General features: G+C 30.4%; 2 protein-coding genes across 2 annotated transcripts; both read left to right on the forward strand.

Annotated features, from left to right (window-relative positions):
- The first annotated feature begins 255 nt into the window (after positions 1 to 255).
- On the forward strand, positions 256 to 3,781 carry LOC101504435 (uncharacterized). The gene is made up of 3 exons (XM_004490393.4): positions 256 to 410; positions 1,486 to 1,994; positions 3,234 to 3,781. The coding sequence occupies exons 2-3, from the start codon at positions 1,529 to 1,531 to the stop codon at positions 3,281 to 3,283; spliced, it is 516 nt and encodes a 171-aa protein (XP_004490450.1). The 5' UTR covers positions 256 to 410; positions 1,486 to 1,528; the 3' UTR covers positions 3,284 to 3,781.
- Positions 3,782 to 5,228: 1,447 nt separating this feature from the next.
- On the forward strand, positions 5,229 to 9,237 carry LOC101504977 (protein NETWORKED 2A-like). Its single transcript, XM_004490395.4, has 3 exons — positions 5,229 to 5,434; positions 6,197 to 7,941; positions 8,046 to 9,237. Exons 1-3 carry the CDS (start codon positions 5,341 to 5,343, stop codon positions 9,087 to 9,089), a joined length of 2,883 nt encoding a protein of 960 aa, XP_004490452.1. The 5' UTR covers positions 5,229 to 5,340; the 3' UTR covers positions 9,090 to 9,237.
- The last annotated feature ends 7,068 nt before the right edge of the window (positions 9,238 to 16,305 follow it).

Raw genomic sequence — 16,305 nt, forward strand, 5'->3', positions numbered from 1 at the left:
AAAATGCGATTTCTCCAAAAAAAATTCATTGGCGTAAGACAATTGCCACGTGTACTTGAAGAATAATTTCTTTCTATGGAACTTCCCGCACCTTATAATAACCCTTCCGTTGTCGTGTTATTCTCTTTAATCTACGTGGCAATTTCTTATTGTTCCTTCTACCTTTTTATTTATGCCAAGTGACATTATCATTGGAACAGCTCAGATTAGATCCAACGGTTCTAACACCTCCACTTGTGATTCACATTGATCCAACCGTAACTGGAAAACCTATACAAATTGTGACTCTCATTTCATTATTTTTCTTCTTCATCTTCGTTATCAAAACTTGAGTTCTAATTGGATTATTACACTTTTAGAAATTTCGTATATAGAAACTTTCCGAGGTTTTTTTTCCTCCCACTTTTAAGGTACACACACAACATATACTACTGATTCATCAATTGTTGTTGTTCTATTGTTCCTTGTTTTTGTTTTATTCATTGAATAGAAGTTTGTGAATCATTGAAATTTCTTCAAAATTTTGTGCTTTTTAAATAGGATTTGTTGTTTCAGCTTCTGGTTTTCTTTTCGTTTAACTTGGTTTATCTGATTTATAATTGAAAGATATTTTTGTTTGTTTAAAAATAAAATTAAAAGATTTTTAATTACTCTTTTTTGGGTTAATAATTGAAGCTTTTGTTGAGAAATTGAGTTAAATTGTTAGCATAAGATGTGATTTGGTTATCTTGATGGTTCCCACGGTGAGGATTTTTTGTGTTGGCTATTTTAAGGTTTGGTTTTTTAAGTTTTGTTTTTGGCTATTTTAAGGTTTTCTTTTTTACTTGTTTTCTGCTTTATGTTTGTTTTGTTATCCATTGAGGTTTTCTCATGTTAGTCAGATCTTATAATGTGTATTTCGGTAGTTAGGTTGGTTCTTGAATATGTCTTATGTTAGTTGGTTAAGTTTAGAACTCAAGGAAGACCCACTCAGGTCATTTTTGTAATTTTGAAAAATTTAAGGAGTAAAGTGACAATGCCTCACATGTTTAGGGTTCAAAATGATTATTTTCTGGTTAATTGTGTGTGAAATTGGGTTTTTATTTATTTGGATTGTGGTTGTGGAAAAAATAGGTGTCTATATTCAATGTACTTAGAATTAATGTTTTTGTTTTGGTTTTTGGTGTATATACATTCAATGTATATTGCACAAATATCAGGACATGTGTTTGTTACCTAAGATTTTGTTTTGGTATTTTTATGACCAATAAAATGCTGAATTTGGAAAAGCTATTAACTAGCTTTTGGTGCTTCAAGTTCAAATAGCACCAAACACTTTCTGACTTTAATCTCTAAAAACAAAACAACCCCTTTTTTGTATAAGTGCTTCATTGAAAAGTTAGATTTCCTAATTTTGCATCTTCAACATTGATTTTCATATTTTATGATTACATTGAGTTTGTTTTGATTCACATAGTTTACTAACCATGTTCTTGTTCTTAACAGGTAGAAGCTTTTTGCTTTTTCAAGAGTTCATCAGCATAAATAAATGTCTCTGGCTTTCACCAATCTCTCTTGGTGGTTATGGAGTGGAAAACATCAAGAACCAACAAGAATTCCAAATGGATCATCTATAAATTCTTCAACTGATTTGAACATGTGGGAATCTGAGGTAATGAGATTCCCTTTGGTTCAAGCAAACATGGGGTCTTCATCAAGGAGGGTGAAGAGGAAATGGAATAGTAGGGAAGAGAGGAAAGTTGATAGGGAATATGATGTTGTTCTTGTTCCATCTGATGGAGGTTGTGTTTCTGGTTCTGAATCTGATGGTTCTGATTGGTCAATTGGTTGGTGTGAACCTCATGGACCTGGTTTTCCAAGTGATGATGATGAAACTGATAATAGTTTTGCTGTTTTGGTTCCTTGTTATGGAAGAGATTATGGTAGGGTTGAAGAAGGTACAAAAAACAACTTGCTCAATGGTGTTGGCAATTTTTTGGATAACTATTCAGATGGTAAGTTTATTTATTTATTCATTTTTTATTAATATCTTTTAGAATGTTTGGTTGCACTTGAGTCAAAATTGGTTCTAAAGGTGTAGAATTTATTTTGACGTGTTTGGATGTGTTCAAATAGAACTACTTTTACCTCTAAAATGGATTCTAACTTGAAATTAGAATTTAGAACTTTTTTACTCAAAACTTGATTTCTATACAAATTTATCATTGAGTTCACTTTTATATGAATGTATTCAAACAAAACTACTTTACATTCAACTCACTTGAATTGTTCGAATCTGAATGCTTGAATTGAATTGTTGTTGAAAATGTAAATTTTTAATAATGTTTGTTGTCTTTGAATTTTTGTTGGGGTTGGTGCATATAGTACTCTGATTTCAGAACATAGTTTAAGCATTATTTTTTAAAAATGTCTAGGAAAAATTGCATTCCCCTCCACTCCACTATGGTATGTTTATAGCACACACTCCTCAATCATGTCTGTTTTTATTGAGGAGTGTGTTTGTATAATCATACAGAGGAAATTACACTTAACTCCTCCTTAGTTCTGCTTAAATAACATACATCCCCCTTGAATGTTTACAAGCTGTTTATGATTGAGGGGTGGTCAGTGTTTTTAACATAATAGAAGGAGGTATAAGTGTTATTTAAGCATACTATAAAGGAAGGATGTAACTGCAATTCTTCTAAAATTAATTTTTTTAATTTTGAAAGATTGTGTTATCAGCTGCTTGTGAAAAATATATATGCATTAGTTGAAAGAAATTAGCCATAAATATTTTTCAATTTAAACAGATATATTTGAAGCATATGATTTTTGCATCAAATGAAGACAAACAGTGAATTTGAAAATCTTGCTGCATTGTAATTTGATGGTGACAGGATCGCCAATTTTCCTTTAGATTGAAATTTACCATTCAATAGATCTATGTAGCAACCATACTTCAGATTAAAGATGTGTTTGGTGTTCGACACTCACACTTGTAGATATATTAATACTAGCATATGTTATGTTATTCTGTCTTTACCTCCATGACCTATGAACTATTAGCTGGAATCAACTAACCAATTAACAAAAATATCATGGGAGGTTAATGTTGATTTGGACTTTGTGCATGCATTAATAGTTTTGTGGCAGATAGTACTGACACTTTAAATTGAAAGCATGTTAAGAATTTATTTTTCTTTTCGTCGCTAGAAGTGTAACATTTATGTATTTTTTTTCCCTATTTGCAGAAAGCAAGAAATATGTGGAAAACTGGCTCACTTCTCTTCGAAATACCTGATGCACTAATCTTCATCATTTTGATCCTGTATCTTCATGACAAAATTCTCTGATCTGATCTTTAGCCAACAACAAACAATTGTATGTTGTAAATAGTGTAAATAAAGAGCACTGTGATGTGATATAATGTCTAATATGATTGATAAACTTCTTGGATAATAATTGAAACCTATGAGGATCAGAAGAATAAATAAAGCAATTGTGGTGGTGCTTTTGAATTGAGAATCATGTACAAGTTGTGTTCATCTATCTTGCTTTGAGAAGAATCACAACAATGTGGAGGAATTAAGAGCAAGAGAAATATTTGGATGAATGCATGTTTGAAGTGTGGTGATTTTGTACCTTGATATTTGTTGATGTATATATTAATGTAGATATGGAATTGATTGAATGCTCAATCATGTACTCAAAATTTGTTCATAACTCTCTGTATATAAATTTTGTATAACAAAAGTTTATTTTGTATATATGTATCTATAATCTATGTGTTTTGTGGTTAGCATGAATGTACATTTAAATTAACAGTTTTTATTTTTATAAATCCACAAAGTTATCAATAGTCTCAACATGGCTAACTCTTTCATTCCTTTCATGCTTCCATCAAGTATTAATTGTCAACCAAATCTTCAAGTATGACCTCATGATATCCCAACCAACACATATTTGATAAGAACAAGTATGAGTATGCATATTGATTGTGAATTTATCAGCATTATTTAATTTTAAAAATCATAATATTAAATTATAAACCAATTCCCTCCCACAGTGTTCAATATCATTTTTTATTTTTTTATTCCTTGGTTTAGGCCTTATGTTTCTTTTATAATTTGATAACTTCTTCAGAGAAGAAAATTTATAAGATATGTTCTTATTTATACAAAGTTATTATTAGTTTGTCCTAAGATACTAGCCTTATACTTTTAAATAGGGGTAAGTTGTTCTACTTTCAACAACCAGACTGTATCTTAATGTCATTTTTTTGGAATTTTTATTTTATTTTATTTTCTTTTTCAAAGTAGTATGATTATTGGTTTGTCAAAATTATCGTTAATTATTTATTATAGAAAGAAAAATGTGAAATCAGATAATAAATGGTTAAGAGTATTATAGTTAAGACAAATTATCAAACTTTATCAGTTTTTTTAAGATGCATATTATCTAAAAGTAACAATTAAAAAAGAAAGTAGTATTAAATAATTTTAGACTAATATAAAATTTTATATAAACGACATGATATGATAGTAATTTATTATTCAATTATAAATTTTTGAAAATAACTATCCAATTCAATGTTATTAAATGATGTAACAATATCATATTATTATATAAGTATATTTTTATATATATTATTATACAGTAGGCAAAAACCATATTCAAATTAAAAAAGCTTTAAAATATTTACTGATTATCAGAAATATTACCAATATGTAATATCTTGTAGTCATATTATTTATAATTTTTTTTTATAGACAATTATATTTTTTCACAAGTGAAGTTGCTTAATCAAATTCATTCTCCTATCTTTAGCTTATAATTTAATAACTATTTTTTTAGTTATTAATACTACAACAACTAATAACTTTGCCAGGTTAAGTGTTTATATTATTTTTGTTATTATAAAAACCAACTCATAAGTATTTTGAATCTTCCCTTTTTTCCATGGTAGCATATTCCTAACAAATTTGTTAAAAACATTCTTTTCTTAGGTTGCTAACAAGTGTCAAACTGGCCAAACCAAAATCTTCCCAAGTGGGGCAATTTTTTCTAACAAAAAGCCCTCCAAATTTTGAACACTTCAAAGGACCCAACACCTTACACGTATGCATGTGGCGATTTATGCTCCTCTCCTTGTGTACCCCTTAAAAATTAAAAGGGCATTTTGGTCATCACGTTTTTATTTTCACCATAATTTTCATTAATCACCATGTTAATCAAAATCAAACCTTTTGTGTGACATTTTTTTAATTTGTTTGTCACATTGAATTAACATTGTTGTTGTCAAGGTTTTACCTCAATGGGTTGGATGTGTATGATTGCTACCTAAAATAAAAAATAAAAATGTTGCAAAGGGCAGCAAGTAATGCATATTCATGGTGGTGGGCTAGCCACATTAGAACAAAACAATCAAAATGGTTGGATCAATGCCTCCAAGGTATTTTTCTTAGTATATGTATGTTAGATAATTGTTCCTTAATTATGAATCTAGATGTTTTCCATCATCATTATTTCCATCAAAGCATGTATATTTTGTTTGCCATTTGGTACAATAGGAGGGTATCAATTTTCATGTGATTTAAGAATGACCAACATTCTCTTTTTTATTTTATTTTTCTTGTTTTCCCAAACTAAATTATTTGCAAATTGTGATAATTTGCTGATCTATCTATACATGATATAGACAATCTACATGCATGAAATTTATACATTTCATTCTACATAAAAATATATAGTGTAGAGTTAATTGAAATATTTTAGAGAAGTAAAGCAAAATATAGGAGGAATATATACATGAAAATGGATAAAGTCTCAAATCACAATGATCTCAAAATTCACATACATTTTAGTGTCATTAGGAATGATATAAGATTGTCCTAGCCAATAGGATTAGCCTTGTGGAAGCATTCTAGCTTTGCAAGTTGAAAGATTGTGTACAAAATACTTCTAGTATATATAAGCCCTTCTCAAATCGATTGGGAGTACCAAAGTTTGAACCATGATTGGAACACTCATTTGTCAGACTTTACTTACTGAACTCCGGATTACCAGACCCTTTTCCTCTGAAAACCGGAGGGTCACGTTAGGACCAAAAAATATTTCATAAGCCATTCTCATGTTTCTTATAGCTGAAGTTATCATCTGCATTATTCTATTTTAACTTTTAACTTATGAAACAAAAATTAATTGCTAATGACAGATATGGAGGAGAAGGTGACTGATACACTGAGAGTCTTGCAAAATGATGGAGACTCATTTTCTCAAAGGGCAGAAATGTATTACAGGAAAAGGCCAGAGCTTGTTGAATTTGTAGAAGAAGCCTTTAGAGCTTATAGAGCCTTAGCAGAACGATATGATCATTTATCAAGAGAACTTCAAAGTGCTAACAGAACTATTGCAAGTGTTTTTCCTGACCAAGTTCCGTGCCAAATGGATGAAGACGACGACGACGAAAGTGACACAGGAACAAACTACTCACCATCTCCTGACCCTAACAACAACAATAACCAAATTCAGAAACCAGTCATTCCAAAAGTTCCAAAGACTCCAAAGAAAGAATTTAGAAGTCCATCGATGTTGCTATCCCGAAAAGGTCTAATCAAGAGAACTTCTAACTCTAGTAGTTCATCAAGTCATTTTGCAATGACTCCTAGATCAGGTCTGACGAAAGCTGCAGCGTTAGGCGAAATCGACAAGCTTCAGAAGGATATTTTAGCATTGCAGACTGAGAAAGAGTTTGTTAGAAGTGTGTACGAACGCGCGTATGAAAAGTACTGGGAAATCGAAGATCAGATAACAGAAATGCAGAAAAAAGTTTGCAGCCTGCAAGATGAGTTCGGCGTTGGCACTGTCATTGAAGATGATGATGCTAGAGCCTTAATGGCAGCAACAGCATTGAATTCATGCAAAGAGACACTTTCGAAGCTGCAAAATATTCAAGCACAATCTTCCATAGAAGCTAAAGTTGAGTATGAAAGGGTAAGAAAAGCTCATGAGATGTTTGAAAATCTTAGAGATGGATTCATATCTAAATTCATGAGTGAACATGAGCATGATGAAGAATTTGAAAAATGTAATAGCATAAGAGAAGAACAAAAGAACATTGATGAAGAGATAGCTAATTTGGAAAAACAAGAGAATGATGCTGTGATTTTAAGACAGAAGATTAAGGAGAAATTGGAGGAAGATAGTGGAAACTCTTTTACTGTGACCGAAATGGCCGAATGCATCGATGAGCTTGTGAATAAAGTTGTGACTTTGGAAACTGCGGTTTCGTCTCAAACCGGTATGGTGAACCGATTGAGATCAGAAACTGATGAACTTCAAACAAATATAAAGAAATTGGAAGAGGACAAAGAAATGCTTATAGCAGGATCAAAAGTAACTAATAAGAAGCTTAAAGAATTTGAAGAGGAATTATTGAGAGTTAAAATTCTTAACAAAAGTGTTAGAAAACAAGATAATAGTCTTAGAACACATTTCACAGAAGCTAGTTGTAATCTTGAGCATTTATCTGGTAAGTTGAATAATATGAAGCATGATGTTGAGGATGTGAATTTGGTACTTTACAAGAAGAAGAAAAGTAGTGTTGAAAATAATGATGGTGTATCTGATAAGGGTGTTGTGAAAACAACAATTGAGGAGGAAAATGTGAATGATGATAACAAGTCTATGATGAGTCAAAATACAAATTTTATGATTGAAGGACAAGATAAGGATGATTTGTTTGATAGTAATGCTGATGTTGAATCACAAGATTTGGAGACTAGTGGTGAGGGAGATCAACCTAATTGGAGACAGATGTTTGTGAGTGGACTTGATGATAGAGAGAAAATATTGTTGGAAGAGTATACATCAGTTTTGAGAAACTATAAAGATGTTAGGGTGAAGCTTAATGATGTGGAAAAGAAAAATAGGGACAGTATTTTTGAGTTGGCACTTGAGGTATGTTATTATGAATTATTTGAGTATATTCCTAATAAAATATAAGCAAAAAGGTAGATTTGAATTTATTTGATTGAAGTAATGTATTATTGTCCATGATGCAGTTAAGAGAAATGAAGAATGCTATTGTGACAAAGGACAAAGAGATACAAATTTTACATGAGAAGCTAAACTGTCCAGACTCAAACCCTGATGAAAGTCCATACACAACAAGAACAGAATACAAATACACACCACATGAAGCACTTCTCAGAAAATCAGGTCAAGGATCCATCATTCCAGACATCGAAAACATAGATACAATAAGTTCAAACAGAACACCTTTCGCAGATCAACACGAAAACACGGGCAAGTTCGCCCTAAAGATGACCCTTGAGAAGCTAATGGCAGACCAGGACAAGCGGCAAGACCTATCCGACTTGGAAAAGAAATTCCGCTCAGACATCGATGATCTCCTCGAGGAAAATCTCGAGTTTTGGCTAAGATTCAGCACATCAGTTCATCAAATTCAAAAGTTCCAAAACTCAATTCAGGACTTAAAAGCAGAACTAAAAACCATAAAGGAAAACAACAAAAAATCCGAAGGACATTCGCATTCTAAACATCATCAGCACCAACCGATGCAATCACAACTTAGGCCTATTTTCAGACACCTAAGAGAGATTAGAACTGAACTATCACTTTGGCTTGAACACAATGCAGTGTTGCAGGATGAACTACAAGGTAGATATTCATCCTTAAGCAACATACAAGATGAAATAGCAAGAGCTGGTAGTTCAGTATCAGGTGTTCAAAAAGCCGATATAATAAGCGCTTATCAAGTTGCTAAATTTCAAGGTGAGATTCTCAACATGAAACAAGAGAACAGTAAAGTTGCTAGTGAGTTACAAGCTGGTCTTAGCCTTGTCAAAGGAATGAAAAATGATGTTGAGAAAACACTTGATGAACTTGATCAAGCTATTGGGATTAGTAGTGTTCATAGTGACACAAAGAGGAACACTTCTAAAGGTGCTAGAATACCATTGAGATCTTTCTTGTTTGGTGTTAAGTTGAAGAGACAAAAACATCATCAATCATTGTTTGCTTGTGTTAATCCTGCTTTGTCTAAACAAAATAGTGTCAATGATCAAGCACCAGCTCCAATATAAACTGATTAACATAATTTCACTCTTTTGTTTGAATACTCTTGGCAAAAACTGTTCAAATCTGTTGTGTCATTGTCATAATAGAACATCAAAGTTGTTACTATTGTTGGATTTGTTGTTTGTTTTAAATTGGATAACTATAGGTGTTTAATTCTAATATCTTTATAGTCATGTGTTTGTGTTTAACGTATACGAGATATTAAGAGGGTTAAATCACGACCATACAACTGTATATAAAAGGATATAATTAAAAGTGATATATAACTATTTAAAAAAGTTACATAATTTTTTATTTTAATTTTAACTATTCATAATCTGATAAATGGTTAAAAAAATGAAATATACGTAACTATCAATTTGACGACAAAGTGAACATAAAGTGATGTTTGTTTATGATAGAAACTGGTATGAATCAAGATGAATAATCAAATCGGCCTTGTTTAATTAATAATTTTAATGAACAGATTTCAAACGGAGGAAACGCCACAAGAAATTAAGAAAGTACAACAATGAGAGAAAACAATTAAATATTACTCAAGTTAAATTATAAACAAAAATAACTGACTTCACATTTATTATAATAAATTAATTAAAAATAACTAATCTTGTTAATCTCATAAAAATACAAGTGCATTCTCATAGACGTCTTTCGTATAAACTTATTCCATAAATAAAATGGTCATTGGACAATCAAAATTATATTAATTGAAAGATATTTTATAATAAATATTATTAATTCATAGAGTAAAAGTAAATTTTATTTACTTATATTTAAGACAAAAAAATAATTATTTTTTTCTTATATTGAGACCAAATAGAATATATAATAAATACTTATCTATCATTATTTTTAATGGATGTTATCATTCACTACCAACATCTAATTATTTTCTATTTCTATATTTTTTTTCCTTTTTTTTGAAAATAATCAATTTCTAGATTTCTTTTCTTTTTTTTGAAAATAGTTTAATTTAAATTGAAAAAAAATTAGAGCTTACAAGATTTGAACTTTTGTACTAATTATTATGATTTAGTGACAAATACTTTTTTCTTATACAAAGTGGCAATACTTTACCATCAAACTAAATTATTTGTTGTGTATGTATATATTATTCGAAGTCCATTTTTTTGAAAATAAATTATAAAATATAGTGGTATATTTTGAAATTATATAATTTAAATATTTATTAATATTATAATTATTATTAGTTGAAGTTTAAAGTCTGCGTTCTTTGAATTTGGGTCCTGGATCTACTATTGGGTTTTGTAAATATCGTTAACCATCAATAGTCATATAAAAGCAAACTCATACACAAAAAATCATAACACATAAAAACACATATTTATTCTTCAATAAATACAATAGATAAATTCATCTTAAAACACCATTAAGACACAATAAAAAATATAGTTAGTTTAATTAATTAATTTTGAACTATTGAGTTATTGAAATTGAAATTTATAAGTCATAGTTAATCTAATTAGTTTATATTGAACCGTTAGATCATCAAAATTACAATATATAAATCATGGTTAATCTGACTAGATAAGCGTGACTTGTTGGATCGTCAAAATTAGAATTTATAAGTTATTGTTAGTTAATTAGTTAAGTTTGAACCATTGGAATTATAATTTCTATGTCAAATTAGTTAAAATTTAACAGGTAGATCATTGAAATAATAATTTATAAGTAATAATCAGTCTTATTATGTTAGATTGAATTATTGAATCATCAAAATTAGAATTTCTTAGTCATAGTTAGTGTGGTTAGGTTCGATTGAACCGTTGGATAATCGAAATTAGAATTTCTAAGTCATAGTTAGTCTAATTAAATAAGATTAATTAAACCGGTGGCTAGGTTTCAAATCATTGTTTTCTAAGTTAGATTAACCTGTTGAAACGTAGAAATTATAATTTCTAAGTCTTAATCAATCTATTTAGTTAATATTGAATTCTTGAATTATCAAAATTAGGAACTCTAAGTCATTCTTTGTGTAATTAGTTTAGATTGTACCATTAGATCATCAAAATTATAATTTCTAAATTATATTTGATTTATTTACTTAAAATTGAACTGTTGGATAATCGAAATTAAAATTTCAAAGTCATTGTAAATCTAATTAGTTAAGATTGAATTGTTGGATTATGAAAATTAGAATTACCTTCTAAGTCATTGTTTGTGTAATTAAATTAGATTGAGTTATTGGATTGTCGAAATTAAAATTTCTATGTTATTGTTTGTGCAATTAGGATAGATTGAACCGTTAGATCATTAATATTAGAAACAATAAGTTTTTTTTTGCAAACGACCAATATTAATAATTAGCATTGTTAGTATTTTACTGAGGATAGATATTGAACTCGCAACCTTCTTATCACTTTACTCCCTAACTCTGTCACCTTAACCACCAAGTCAATCTTATGTAGTTAGTTTAATTAGTTAAGATTGAGATCAGTTGATCATTGAATTTAAAAATTCAAATTTTGTTGATCCAACATTTCAATACATCCTAATTACGCCGATAATGACTTTGAAATTCTATCTACACACACCACTGTTCATAATTCTAACCTTTGAAAATTGGAAGATTTGCTAGAAAATGACCATTAACATTTGTGTTTGAATTTGACATCTTGATGCGGAAGCAATCGACTTGGCTCTATTGATGAGGCTCAATTTGTTCATCATGATGACTCATACTCAAATGTTGTAATGCTAATGACCATAACAAAATCAAATGTTGAATATGCAGAATGGTGGTATCTTGACATAAGCTATTCAAATCACATGACTGATCATAGAGATTGAATTTGTGAACTTGATGAAAAATTGAAGAGAAAGGTAAAATTTGCCAACAATAGAGCTTTGATGGCAGAATGGATTGGTAAAGTGGAGATCCAAAAGAAAGGTGGAAAGAAATTATTGATAAGTGATGTATTGCATGTGCTTGAAATGAAGTGTAATATCTTGATCCTAGGTCAATTGTTAGAAAAGGGTTATTCTATGAAAATGAAGGAGAATGACATGAAAGCGTTTGATGAGAAGAGTAACTTGATCTTGAAGGTACATCTGTCCAAAAATAGGATCTTGATGATTGAAATTAATGTGGTAGAAAATGAGTGTCTTGCTACTGAATTTGATGATGAGAAATGGAAATGGCATAGAAAGCTTGGGCATATTAATTTCAAGAGGCTAAGTCTTCTTAAGAAGAAAAAAATGGTGTGGGTGCAAACTAAGATATGCGTGTGGAGGATGATGTGAATCCAAGTAGCCCAGAAAGTTATTCCAATCCACAATTCCTACTAGAGCCATAATGAAGCTAGAGGTGATACATTCATATGTACGTGGTCCTTTTGAAATGAAATCACAAGGAGGTAATATGTACTTTGTTTCACTCATTGATTACTATATTAGGAAGATTTGGATTTATTTTTTGAAAAAGAAAAGTGAAGTGTTTGAGACTTTTAAAAAATTTAAGTCATTTGCTGAGAAACAAGCTAGTAGTGTAATCAAGATGTTAAGAACTGGTGGTGGGGGTGAATACATATCCTTAGAATTCACAAGATTCTATAACAATGAAGGTATAACTCATGTAGTAATGGCACCATACACCCCTCAACACAATGGTATTGTTGAAAGAAGAAATATGACTTTAGTCAACATGGAAGGAGCGTGTTAAAAGAAAATATGTTGACAAATTATATGTGGGTTGAAATTGTGCCAACCGCTGCATAAATTCTCAACCGCGCATCTGATTGCTCTGGGATCCAGCTTATCTTGCCTTGTGTGAACAAATGCTAACGAGCCAAATACTTTCAGATTTGAGTAATTTGTTGGCTTGCCATTCCACATCTCTATTGGTGTCTTAAATCCAATAGCTGATGAAGGACATCTATTGATTAAGTACATTGTTGTCATTGCAGCTTCACCCCAGAAAATATTAGGAAAACCTGCACACAAGATCATACATCTTACCCTTTCCAAGATAGTTATGTTCATCCTTTCAGCAATACTATTTTGTTAGGGATTACCTGCAACTGTTCTATGTCTTTGAATGTCTAAGTCCCTGCAATACTTATTAAATTGTTTTGAAAGATATTTCAAACCATTGTCAGTTCTTAAACAATTCAGCATGAGTGTTTGTCCTTGAAGGACCCCATAAATCAGAATGAGCATATTCAAAAGCTCTTGAGGTATTGTGTAGACCAACACCAAAACTATTCCTCTTAGATTTTCCTAGAATACAATGATCACAAAATTCCAATTTTTCAATTTTGTCACCATTAAACAAATTTTGTTTTGATAACTCAATTAAGTCTTTTTCACTTACATGTCCTAACCTCATATGGCATATTCTAGTAGATGAATGCAAACTATAGTTAACAACAGAAGCTTGTGCAATTATGGTAGAACCATCTAAAATGTAGAAGTCGTTTATTTTAATGTCTTTAACAATTATATCATCTTTATTAATAATAGTCATGATATCAAACATGCCAACATAAATTAAATTTCTTTTTCATTCGGATATGTACCTTACATCCTTTAGCAGTACCTCTTTGCCATTGAACATTCTGAATCTAATTGTTTGGTTGCCTTGAACTTTACATGATTTGTTGTTGTCAAGCAAAATGACTCCACCATCACGAAGATCTATTGATTCAAAATAATCTTTTCTTGGACACATGTGGAAAGTACATCCTGATTCTAATACCCAGTTTTTTTCACCTTCAGAATTTGAAATCATCAAGGCATTTGCAGATTCATAACCAGCATCAACAAGTGCAGCATTTCCAGAATCTTGAGAGTTTCTTAATTCTTTTCTTTCAGGACAGTCTTTCTTGAAATGTCTCTTCTTGTGGCAATGAAAACATTTATACTTCCCTTCAGATTTAGTTCTTGAATTGGACATATGCTTATTTCCATTTGATCATTTCTTGTCAGTTCTTCCTGCGGTAACATTCAAACTTTTAGCATGATTATCATTCTTGATTTCGTGTCTTTTATAGTATCCCTTTGTCCGGATAGATGTATCCACTTCTTCCAGCGTAATTATTTGTTCTCTTCCAAACATGATGCCATCCTTGAAGTGTTCATATGAACTTGGCAGAGCATTAAGAAGGATAGGAACTTCGTCTTCATCATCTAACTTGTCTTCTAAATTTTCTAAATCATCAAGAATTTTATTAAAATCAGCAATTTGTACTGTAACAGGTTTTTCTTCATCCATTTTAAAAGAAAACAACTGTTGTTTCAAGAAGAGTCTATTTGAAATTGATTTAGTCATGTAGAGAGATTCAAGTTTAAGCCATAAGGCTATTGTTGTTGGTTCTCTTGCAACTTCCCTCAAAGTTTTGTCTCTACGAAACAAGATGATAGTACTCTTTTTTTTTTCAATCAGTTCTTCCTTTTCGTAAGCAGTCATTGTTGCAGGAAGAGCTGATTCACCCTTTAACGCATTCACCAAATCTTGTTGTGCCAGAATAACATGCATCTTTATCTTCCACAAACCAAAGTCATTTGCTCTATTGAACTTTTCAATATCAAACTTTGTGGTTCCACCCATTGTTGTTCTCTTTCCCACAGACGGCGCCAATTGTTAAAATAATAATGGGATTACAACAAGAATTGACCAACAAAACAGAAAACTAACAATTGCAAAACCAGAAATTGAAATGGAGAATGTTCTTCGTTTTTGCAGAAAACGGAGAACGTTCTTTACCAGAACTGAAACGGAGAATGTTATCCATTTGTGCAATTTTGAAAACAGTTTTTCAATCAATGTAAAACGAAAATTAAAGAACAATAAGGCAAGAATAACACCAAGACCTACGTCACGGGCAAGAAAGCAAGACAATTCATTATGAAGATTTGAATTTACAAGATTAAGATCTCGTCAATTGTAATCTGCTAGTATCTATCACTATAGAGAATTCAGCAAGACTAGCTTTCTCCAACAATCTCCTTTTGATCTCTCTCTCCCTTAATATCTCTTCTCTGATTTCTATGAGTCCTTTAGACAATTGTATTTACCTCTCCTATTTTTCCAGCAATGCAACACAATGCATTTACAGTTATTTATAGTGTTTAAAGGCATATTAGCTTAACTAACTATAACTACCTTATTCATAACCAAATTGGCCAAATTTAGTTATAACCAACACTAAAGAATAACTAACTATAGTTACTTGTGAGGCATGTCTTCACAAGTTCCATTTTGCATCTGTGTATGTATGTCATTTGATAAAAAAAATAATAATAAAAAAAAAAAAGATAATAGTATCAAGAAGAATGAAAAATCTAGTTATGTAATTAAAAGAATTGGAATATTATTTTTAATAGTGGCAGAAGAAAAAGTATGTGAGGATAAAAAATAAAACACTATTTTACTTCTAAAGTATAATATGCAAGAGGAACAGTAACAAATATAAACAATTATTATATAAAAAATAGCTTGTATATCTTGCATTACAACATATGTTGAAACACATAATTTACGTACATCTACAAAGAAAATGCCAAAGAATACAATTGCAGCAGAAATCACTTGGATGTTGAAGAAATAAATTGCAGTACCGTAATGGGAATAAGATTCATTAGGCTTAATTGCTCTCTTATGGACAATAAGATTCATCATAGGAATACATGTGGTTCAACAGATTTGTTCATTTTTGGAATGTGTTGATTTTGAAATAAATATTTAATATTGGTCAAAATAGTTGAACAAAATACAAATGAAATGAAAATAATGTGTCATAAATACAAAACCTAATAGCAATGACATCACATTGGTCAATATTACTAAACCTCAAGTCACACCTAAATAACTAAATGCCACAATAAATTTCACCACCATAATAAATCTATATACAAACCAAAACTTTATGTAAGGGGAAATCTTCAAGATAAGGAATAAGATACATGCCTTATAGCATGATACAATTATTGTGACAGATAGTCAAATACAATCCAACATATTGACTTTAATCCAAAATTTGTCATTATTCCAAAATGAACTGATTAAATTTCTAATCAATGTAGCCTTTAAATTTCAAAAGCAATTCCCTCAGTATCTTTCTTCTCAATTGATACCATATGACCCTTGATTTTAACTTGAAGTGCCATATTTTAGTCTCCAATATACTTTATTTCTCTAAAAAAAATCATCCTAATTAGTTAAGCTAAATATATATATATATATATATATATATATATATA

This window comes from Cicer arietinum, chromosome 2 (assembly GCF_000331145.2).
Source record: "Cicer arietinum cultivar CDC Frontier isolate Library 1 chromosome 2, Cicar.CDCFrontier_v2.0, whole genome shotgun sequence".
Taxonomy (NCBI): Eukaryota; Viridiplantae; Streptophyta; class Magnoliopsida; order Fabales; family Fabaceae; genus Cicer; species Cicer arietinum.

Coding starts and splice junctions, on each gene's coding strand:
- LOC101504977 (XM_004490395.4), top strand. CDS start 5,341: ATGTTGCAAAGGGCAGCAAGTAATGCATATTCATGGTGGTGGGCTAGC. Junction 5,435..6,196: donor GTTGGATCAATGCCTCCAAG/GTATTTTTCTTA, acceptor TGCTAATGACAG/ATATGGAGGAGAAGGTGACT. Junction 7,942..8,045: donor TTTTTGAGTTGGCACTTGAG/GTATGTTATTAT, acceptor TCCATGATGCAG/TTAAGAGAAATGAAGAATGC.
- LOC101504435 (XM_004490393.4), top strand. CDS start 1,529: ATGTCTCTGGCTTTCACCAATCTCTCTTGGTGGTTATGGAGTGGAAAA. Junction 1,995..3,233: donor TTTGGATAACTATTCAGATG/GTAAGTTTATTT, acceptor CCCTATTTGCAG/AAAGCAAGAAATATGTGGAA.